The sequence below is a fragment of the Gavialis gangeticus genome, unplaced genomic scaffold (genome assembly GCF_001723915.1).
Source record: "Gavialis gangeticus isolate Ggan-Ray unplaced genomic scaffold, GavGan_comp1, whole genome shotgun sequence".
Lineage (NCBI taxonomy): Eukaryota > Metazoa > Chordata > Crocodylia > Gavialidae > Gavialis > Gavialis gangeticus.
The window spans coordinates 106287742-106298023 of record NW_017729031.1 but is presented as its reverse complement, the minus strand read 5'-3'; the positions used below and the strand labels follow the sequence as shown (position 1 = coordinate 106298023).

Below are 10282 nucleotides of genomic sequence, written 5' to 3'. Positions count from 1 at the left end.
ACACACACACAATCATTTATATATATTGTAACCGAAAAACATAGGATTCAGACTTATAATTAGAAAACTACTTAAATTGTGGTTTCACAATTTGTGCAGAAACTACAAAAAATGGCAGTTTCTGCAATCACCACAAGAAATAGTATTTCCCACAACTTTGCATAGAATTTCCTCCCCAGCCAAATAAAGCTTACCAGAATACAAAGAAAATGCGGCAACTCCTGCAGCCATACAGCACATGACTAGAGAACTGCAGAGAGACTGAGTTAATAATGATGAAGACCAATCGAATGCACCAGTCAGGAAAGTGAAAAGGTTTTGACACCATCTTTCAAGAAGTGAGATGCAATGCTGGCACAATGCTGCACTCTGAAGATAAGCGATTGGCCTCTTGGCCAATCAGTAGTGAGGGGTAGGGCCACTGGGGCCCTTGGCCAATCAGCAGCAAGGGGGAGCTCACCACAAAAAGATGATGAAATCAGCAACCTGCAAGAATCCCTTCCTCTTGCCACAATTTAGGTAGGTCCCTAGTTATACCTTCTTTATTAGCCTAGGGCTTCACTTTCCATTACTGTTTTTTAGGTTGGAGTTGAATTAAACATACAACAGGTGTGGAGATTAAAAAAGGGTTTCAGATTCTGTAGCTCTTTGACAGGAGCTAGATGTCAGTCAGACTGGTTTTAGGATACATGGGTGGTTTCTATTTGGGAGAGCAGGTGAAAGTATGAAGAATTCTGTTCAGCTGAGTGCCGTAATTCAACCTGTTGTTGGTCAAAACTGAAGTGCTGCTATTCCCACATGACATGTAGGCTATATCTGTAAGGCACAATGCAGTGTCTTGATTTGACCCAGGGATTTGTTAAAACTGGTTTTGAAGTTTGTAGAGAGGACATGTAGACGGTAATCGCCAGAGTGCATTTGTTTAATTAACTAAATGCAGCCCCTACCGTTGTAGATCCACATACTAGAAACTGGACCCAAATCTCATGGCTTGGAACCAGCTGTGCCAGTTGGTATTATATGTGGATATTCTGGGCTCCAAATTAGGCAGAAATTCAGCTAAACATGTGCTTACACCCAATCCATCCTTACACAGTGAAGTGCTTAAAGGTATATTCACATCATTGAGTCCAGTTCAGCCAGGTTCTAAATACTCTCAAGCAGCATTTACATCATAGGAATTAAAAGTGCCTTGTTACCCACAAGGGATACTTAGCCTCTGGAAAAATTAGGGCCCGAATTACAGCAGCAACCATGCTTCAAAATGTCCACCTAGATTTTAAACACTCCATATTTGGGGGATTTCAGATCCAGTGTTTTGATGCAACCTGTTACAGAGATAAAAGACTACTATGTAATTCTAGGTTCAAATTCCAAGTGTTCTGTTCCCACAAGGGAATGTAGGGGTTTGCACTTCAGTGATTTGTTCTGTGACAAACTATAGTTATGGGTCCTATCTGTGTTACAAGCACACTATCCATGAATTGAAATAGCCTCACGCAAATCTATTCTTCTAGCTGCTGTTTCCAACTTGCAGATTATAGTAACTGTCATCACTGCTGTTTTAGGGTTCCCAAAATACAAATTAAAAATGCAAATCAGCTTACCAGAGATCTGCTACCTGTATCAATCATATTCTGGACTTTTTCTGCTTGTGTTGTATTTGACAGAATTTCCAACCACCACAATTTTACTCCAAATCTTGCAACACTTAATATTTTTCTTAAAGCTCTAGCTCCTGTTGTCTAATTATTACATGAGAATAGCAACTTTCATTAAAAAAAAGTACATTTCTAGATCATATAGTTATAGGGAAAAAATAAAACCTAATACAAATATAATTTAAAGATTATGGCCTTGTGATCTTTATGGCAATCTCATGATTCTTTGGGGGCATGAATCCTAATTTTTTGAACCCTGGGGGTTTGGCAGTATTGTTTTATTATTTTGTGTCATATTCTAAACACTCCTGGGCATGGACTTTACTTGTTTAGCATAGCACATTAACAGAATTAGACACAGTACTTTTTGCATGTAACAAATAATAATCTTCACACTAAACAGCTGCTATTTCAAACAGAATATGTACATAGATGTGCTCAAATCCATAGTCTTCAGCAGCAAAAGCAAACTTTAGGGACACTTTCCTGAAGGGTACTGAGCCACATAAAGATTCATAATTCAAGGCAAGAGGTGTAATTGAGGCTCAGCCACTCTCAGAACTGGGCCCTGAATTATTTTTAGCACCTGTCAGTTGCTCTCTTTACCATCTTTTCTTTTTCATCTCAAAACAGCAGGGGTCTCTATCCCAGTGACAGTGTGCAGCCACTGAGTGCATATCATGTGGTGCGAGTACAACTGGAGACAATCACTCATCAGTGCAATCTAGGGCCTAGGGGGACACCTTTAGCTGTAAACAAGTCTGTACAATGTGACCCTGTTATTGGAAATACAGTGCAAATGACATCTGTCAGTGCAGCTGCATATGTATGCTGACATTCCCAGCAGCAGTGACATTAAGGTTTGGAAGGTCCCTTTTCATTAGAAAATCAACAGTACTAAACAATCTCTGTCCTTTACACACAGAACCAGGTTCCAATGTTTTAATGTTGGTACATATCCAGGCATTGTGACTGATTTTCAAGGCATTGCTGTGGATTCACAACCAGTTAACTGAAGTCTAAATTGGATGCACCTACTGTATGGAGGTACTTGCAAACAACATTTATTTCTGTTATCTCTCTCTCTCTCTCTCCCTCTCTTGTTTTGCACAGGTATTGGGGGTCCCAAGTGAGGGCACATGGCCAGGACTTTCCAAGCTTCCCAACTATAAGCCAGGTATGATCTCATTAAGTGTTACTCCTGAATCAGTTGTACTCTTCATTTAAAAATGCTGTGCTATACAAATACCAAGGGACCTTGTTCTAGGCTCTAGGGAATCCCTAAAAATAGATCTACATTAGATTGATTTAGCATTTTGTTGTCTGAAGTGTTAAGTCAGTCTCAGCCCTTCAGCTTAAAGGGCCAGCATCTCCTATTTTTCCCTGGAGAAGTTGAGAGGTACCTGGGGGTATGGTTTATCTGCGCTATTTATTTTTTTACAGATGACCTATGAGGCCTTTACGCCCAATTTTTAAAGGTCATTGCCCCATATTTTGAAGTGGGCAAGGTGAGACGTCTGTGTGATTTATAAAGCTGGTTTCTTTTATTTTAATGCAGGCTGGTTGAGAAGTCTGTGTCCTGAACTTCAAAGGGCCAGTTGTCTCTTATTTTGATGTGGGCAGGTTGAGAAATATGCTTTGAAAAGCAGGCTCTCTCACTTGCTTTTTTTTTGTTTTTTTTGTTTTGTTTAATGTTTTCTCCTGGGATATCTTTCAGAGCAATATATCCAAGTGTCAGTGAGGGGGAAATGATGAGCACCAATTCTTAGCCTCTCAGCAGGATCATTCTCTAAGAGAAATATAAAAGTGAAATATTAAAAACCCTGAAACGTGAAATCCATCCATCTACAGACTTAGCCAGTCTCTCTCATTCTCACCCTGAAAGGTGGGAGGGGGAATCTATCTAGAAAAAATAAGAGGGGGAGAGAAAAGAAGAGGTTCGAATCAGAGTTTTACAGGTTTAGTAGAGCATAGTAACACCCGTTCAAAGAAGTGGGTGTTGCTGTGTGACCCATTCCAAGATGCCCCTCCTTTGAATCTGGTGCATGAACACTAAACATCCCCCATTTTCACATGCTAACTGTGATTGGCTGAACAATAACTTGGTCTCACATTCTGAAGGCTTGGAATCTTTCACACAAATAACTGAGACACATTAATCAAGCTGGCGTGAAATGGGAATGTGCTGCCATCCTGCCATCAGCAGTAAGTTAGTTTGGATAAAGAGGGAGCAGAGCAGAGCACACTGGGGGAGGAAAAGAGCTGTTTTCCTCATTAAGGGTTGGCTTGGGGTGATTGTCCCAGACTACTTGTGGAGTAGGGATATACTCAAATAAATACAGATGGCACAATCTAATCCCAAAGTATTTTCTGATGAAAATGCAACAAACAGGCCACATCCAGATGAGCATGGCTATGTGATATGTGGCACTGCAGACATATCTGTAGTACCACATACCACGCAGTCAATCGTTCGCACTGGAGGTTTTTGACCCCAGGAGTTCCTGTGCAATAAAAAAGCAGGGTGGCGCACATGGGGACATTACATGCCACCCAAAACCAGAGCCTGGCCAGCTGGAGCCATGCTCTGGTTGCCAGCCAGGCTCCAAGCAACAGGATTGCTGCTGCTGCAACCCCAGGAGGCCACTAGGATCCCAAATAAGGCTGCTGGGGTCAGCCCACTCCCCCACCCAGGGTAACCTGCTGCACATCAGAGGGTGCGTGGCACAGGTGTGCCACTGCTAGTTGTCCCTGAGGAACCAAATGCCCACGCTTGTGTGGAGGTGGCCACAGGCTGGTATATTTAGACCTACTTGCAAGTAAAAGTACTTCTAAGATTTAGCACTAGCTTGGACTCCACCCTGACCAAACTGATGCGCCCAAATTATGCCTTCTGTAGTTATAGAGGACACTAATGGCAGCAGAACTGATACAGCTCCACTGTAGGAGAGGAAGGGATGACACGATTCTAGGTGATCTTGGAGTTTGTTTGGTAAAGAACAAACCAGGCCACCTTAAGTAGTTGTACTTGGTTGTATGACCACAGTCACTGGATTGGTTTTAATCAATTAGAAAATTTCATTAGGATAGGCATGCTCTAGAAATCCATGTGGGCAGAGTTGAGCTCTACTCTGCCATAAAGCATAGCTCCATAGGAGCCTACAAAGTTGAGTGCTTTTGTGGGTGAGGCAAAGGAGGGGAACGGGCTGGTGGGCATATCCCCATAGAAGTGTCCTCGAAGGAGGAAAGGAGGAGTGCTGCTTCAGTCCAGGGTGAGATGCTGAAGCCACTATGATGTGAACTGGGGAGAAGCATTCCTTCCCGCTCCGTAGAGGTCACTGGAATGGCTCTAGCAACCACCGCAGCTGCTCTAGCTGTAAACCAGAGATGGTGTTTGCCTCAAAATCAGGAATATATGAATCGGTTTGGATAAAATAAGAATAAAGCCAGGCATTTGCCCTACCCAGAACTGAATCAAACTGTTTCTGATGAGGTTGGGGAGAGGGGAGGAAGTAGTATGAAAATATCTCATTGTTTAAGTGTATTTTCCATTTGCATGCTCCTCTGCACTTCAAATTTCCTGCCTGAAGCAAAAGTACTGCTGTCCCTGCAATATGCTCATCCTATGGAGAGATCCTACCAAAGAACCTTTTCTCTTGAGATTATTTCCAGCCTAGTTGTGCTGGGATCGTTTAAATAACCAAACAAAGTTCTGAGTGGTTGCCCAAATCTAAATGGCAAAATGGTTTTAGCTAGCCCCAGCAATGTTCCCAGCACTGCACAGTAAGCACAGGTAACAAACAAATAGGTTCTTGCCTAAGGCAAAGAAGAAATGCAGCAATAAACAAAGCACCAAGAGTGCAACCCGTCTTTCATTGAAGTTAATGACAGAACTCCCACTGGATTCAGTAGTCTAGGATCAGCCCTAAAAGGGCTTATGGATTGGCATGTCTGTAGAAATCTTTTGAAACAGCAGTTCTAAACCTTTAGAGGTTTGTCTGACTGCTCTGGACTTAAATGTGTTTTGCTGCCGGCCTTGAACAAGGGGGAAGCAAGTTGCATGGGGGCCCAGGAGATAAGGTTCCTGCCCATAGGCAGAGCAGAAGTGGCTTCACCACAAAGATAGCACCCTGCCTTCAATGCAGTATCCTTTCCAAGGGAGAAATGTGCTCCTTTCAAAGCAATTCTAAACTGGACCCTCCCTTAAAGAAAACCCTGTTCTTTTCCTACATAAATTCAACACAATTGTCTCGTGCACCAAAACCTCAATCCCTGTCCAAACACAAGCAAGCAGAAAGGCTGGGCAAGAGATCCTCCTTCAGGCTGCACAACTGTCCCTAGACAGCAGCAATGTCCACAGTCTTGTATTCTCCCTTCCCAGGGACATTAGCTAGTGAATACACACAGCAGTGGATCTAGCAGTTATGTCTTTATTCTGACTATACTTGCACTGGTACAAAACTGGTCCCTGCAGCACGCAGAAGGTGTATAAAGCTCCTTCTTGGCCACATAGAAGCCCCTGTACCTACAATAGCACTGGCCAGACTTTGCCCTGCACTCATCTGTTTGTTGGTTCTGACCTCTCTTGTTTTGATTACTCTCTGAGAGGCACTTGTAGCTTTGTTAACATTATTTTTGAAAGCTCTCATGCTGTGTAAGCACAAATCCTTGCATTAATCTACTGCTGTGTTCATTTTACCAGGCTGAAAAGCAGAGAGTTTAAATCCCTTTTAAACCTCAGTTGTGGCATCGGAAAGCCAGCGTCTTGATCCTGCTCCACTAATGGTTACAAGTTTGAATCTAGACAGCAGGGGTCAAGGGCAGGAAAGGATTAGGAGTCAGAGCACATAGCATTAGCCAAAGATTTTGCCAAATTGGAAAAGAGTGCATGATGCACTGAGTTTTTCACATCTCTTCCCTTTGACACCTGACTTCCAAAGGAAAGAGAGTGGTTTATACATTTTTACAACTTGTCTGTAACTCTATATGTCTTAAATCCTCCTTGATTTATTGCACGGGCTGCCAGAAAATATACAGTGTTGTCTTCATTAGTTTGTGTAACTTTGTTTATGAGGGCTGAACTTTACAAGAGAGTTCTTCACATGTAACAATTAACTTTAAGTCAAAAGAGCACAATGGCATAATTTCTCAAATGTCTGCAGGCTTTAGAAAAGCTTCCAGAAATGAGCCTTTCCTCCTCCAAATGTAGAGGCTTTTAGCATGTCTTGCTTTTCAAGTTTCCACCAGCAGGTGGAAGCAAGAAGCAACAAGCATTGAAACACCAATGTCAAATGACATTTTTCAGAGTACATACGAAGTCTGAGCTCTCAGCATGTTTATTTCTTTATCTTTATTTCACTTTTTTATGCTGATGCTTCATTTAACAAGAGATCTCTATGGAATAGAAAGAAATTGAATCCTGAAATGATGGAAATCTTTATTGTCATAATAAACTACAGGTGGCTTTGGTCCCAAATATATAACAGCCCTACGATGCAGTGTGGCCAACCTCCAGGGAGGCTTCCTTTCTGTCTGGTATTGGTTATGTACTGTAATCTAATGGAGGTCACACAGACAGAGTCCCAATTTTGTCCTGCTGCACAATCCGTTTCACTGATCAGAGGGAAATGTTTCCTTGTGGACATCTGCAGACATATCACCTTCACGTAGCAGTACTGGTATGATTTTCCCACGATATAAATTGGGAATGTTTACTCATTTTACATTTGTCCTTTCCATTTGCCTGCCTCATTGTCAGTTCATAAGCCACCTCCACCTTAGTTTTCAAATAGGGAGCTATTTTCTAATTAGCATTCAATGTATTGTACCATCACAGAAAATAATCAAATCTCTAGTGTGTAAGATCTGCACCCATCGTTAAATAAATCAATCAACCATACAGGGTACCATTATAGTTTAGATAGATCTTCATCATATATTATTTGATCAGTATTTTATCTAATTTGTTGATAATGGGGGTCCAAATATCTTTGCATTTTTTTATCTTTCACCTTCAATCAGTGTCTGTCTGTATTGCTTTACATTTTTAGATCTGTCTTAGTCTTCAACTCTGAGAACATATTTACCTGGGTGTTTGTACTGTGCTCTAAACAATAGGGTATCAGTAGTTTATGTTGGTTTGTCTACATGGGGACAGTTGAGGAAAGTTAATCTGAACTAATTTTTAAAGTAAATTAAACTGCATTAGACACCGGTGTAGACAGTGCAGTTTAATTATTTCAGTGTAAATTTCCATCTTTAGTTCATTTGGATAAATATTCCTGATTATCCCTGTGGAGACAAGCCCTGAGGACACTAGGAACTAACAATAGTGAGAAGTAGTTAGCCTGTGTGAGTCTAAAGTTAGGCAGAGTGCAGGGCAGACTGGGACTTTATTGAGTAGACTAGGGGTCTAAAATCCAGCTCATGGGTCTCATACCGACACTGTGCACCGCATGCAGCATGTGGCAGCCTGGCAGTGAGTGGAACCAGTCTGGCACATGCTGTGTGCAGGGTTGGACCAGTGCCACAGGCACTAGATGCAGCACAGAGACTTGGTTATGGGTGTATACTGTGTGCGGCATCCATGCTAAACCAGCCCCACAGACTGTCCTTGCACACCAGATCCAACCAGTGCATTTTAAAAATGCTCACTCCTATGAAGATATTTCCAGCACGCTGGTACTAAAACAGTAATAAATCCTGTCAAAACTTGCATTAAGGTTGGAGTTTGGCAACCGTGATGGTCTAGGACATATGCAACAAGCCAGGGGTTATTTTGGTGATATCTTTTATTGGATCAGTTTTATAGTTGGAAGAGATGTTAGACAAGCTTTTGAAAACAAAAGGTGCATCTACACAAAACTCTTTACTGCTTCTTATACTAATCTACCGCACAGTAAAGTGTCAGTGTCTACACATGCTTGGGACTTACTGTGCAGTAAATTAGGCTAATGCACTGTTAGCTAGTACCAGCAAAGACAGGTACTAGATTAACGGTGCTTTGGCTACTGCACAGTAGCACACATGTAGACACTGACCGGGAACAACTTCCTTCTGGTCAGCCTAGGTAGCTGAGCTCTCTGTCCCCAGTCCCAGATCTTGTCAGCTCCTGGCTCCTCCAAACACAGGCGGAGAGTGGGAGCTGACTGCGGCATGCACTGCACAGGACTGAGGGGACAGAGAGCTCACCTGTTCCCATGGAGCGCACACTCTAGTTGTCTCCCACTCCCCACCCATTCCCAGGGGGAGTCAGGAGCTAAGCAGCACTGGGACCAGGCAGAGACATGAGGGGGAAGTGGTGGGGGGGAGGGGAACGTGAAGCAGAAGCAGCATCAGTTGGCACTGCTTCCCCCTCGCAGCTCCAGCCTCCCAGTCCCTGGCGCTACTGGTTCCCTCCCCACATCCCCCCAGTCCCAGCACTGCTTTCCCCTCCCCTATCTCCCCCCAGTCCTAGTGCTGCTTTGGGTACGGTGCATTGCTCCAAGCCAGTCCTACTGAGCCTTGATCCCAAGCTCCTTACGACTAGGAGCTGTCCTCCACTCCCGACAGCTACCCCTTGTTCCCCAGAGCACAGGCCTGATCCCTGTGCCCCCTGCCAACCCAGAGCTGGCACTCGGGAGAGCCTGGAGCTCCCCCTGGTTACTGCAGGGGGGTACAGCAGGGCAGGGAGGCAGGAGCAGCCCTGGACTAAACTGCTTCCATTGCGGTATGAGTTTCCCACAAGACAAATAGCAGCGGCACATATTTGTGCCGCTGCAGTTTGTCCCCCAGGCATGCCTCTGCATGCGCACTCCGGCATGTGGCAAAGTGACCTGGGTAGGGTAAGGGAGGATGAGGCCAGTAAGTGTGCTGGTCCCAGCAGCCTTACCTGGGGTCCTGGGGACCTCCTCGGGTAGCAGGGGCACCAAGCCAGCCGCTGGGAGCCTGGCTAGCAGCTAGTGTGGCTCTGACCAGCCAGGCTCTGGTTTCTGGTGGTGCACACTGCTGCCACATGTACTACGCCACTTTTTTTAGTGGCATTTTTTTTACACTGGGATCTCTCAGTGTAAAAAAAAAAAAGCCACTGCACTGCAAATTAGCAGCATGGTGAACAGGTGCACATGCACCATGTGCGGTTTGTGACACCTTAAATGGCTTTGTGGCACCACAAACCACATGGCTGTGTTCGTGGGGATGTGCCCATTGTTAGCAAATTTGCTCCAGATAGGGGTGCATGTATAGGCATATACACAGCAGCTCTTTAATGAGCCTGAATTTTCTTTGCAGAAAGCAAGAAAGTTCTCCAGGTCTGGATGGGAAAGTTTGTATAATAAACTCGCATTGGCATTTACTAATAATGGCTTCATTAGCACTTGGAGGTAGCACTTTCTGAAGTAGTTTCATAGTTTCATAGTTTCTAGGGTCGGAAGGGACCTGAGCAGATCATCTAGTCCGACCCCCTGCCATGGCAGGAAAGAGTACTGGGGTCAAACGACCCCAGCAAGGTGTTCATCTAACCTCTTCTTAAAAACCCCCAGGGTAGGAGCCTGCACCACCTCCCTTGGAAGTTGGTTCCAGACCCTAGCCGCCCTGACCGTGAAATAGTGCCTTCTGATGTCTAACCTAAACCTACCCTCTGC

General features: G+C 44.0%; 1 protein-coding gene across 1 annotated transcript in view; it reads left to right on the top strand.

Moving 5' to 3' along the window:
- The window catches only part of CDK15 (cyclin dependent kinase 15), a 98484-nt gene that overhangs the window by 70495 nt on the left and 17707 nt on the right, over positions 1-10282 (top strand). Inside the window, exon 10 of the mRNA XM_019523512.1 lies at positions 2775-2838. Coding sequence (XP_019379057.1) covers positions 2775-2838 — 64 coding nt within the window. The remainder of the gene's footprint in view (positions 1-2774; positions 2839-10282) is intronic.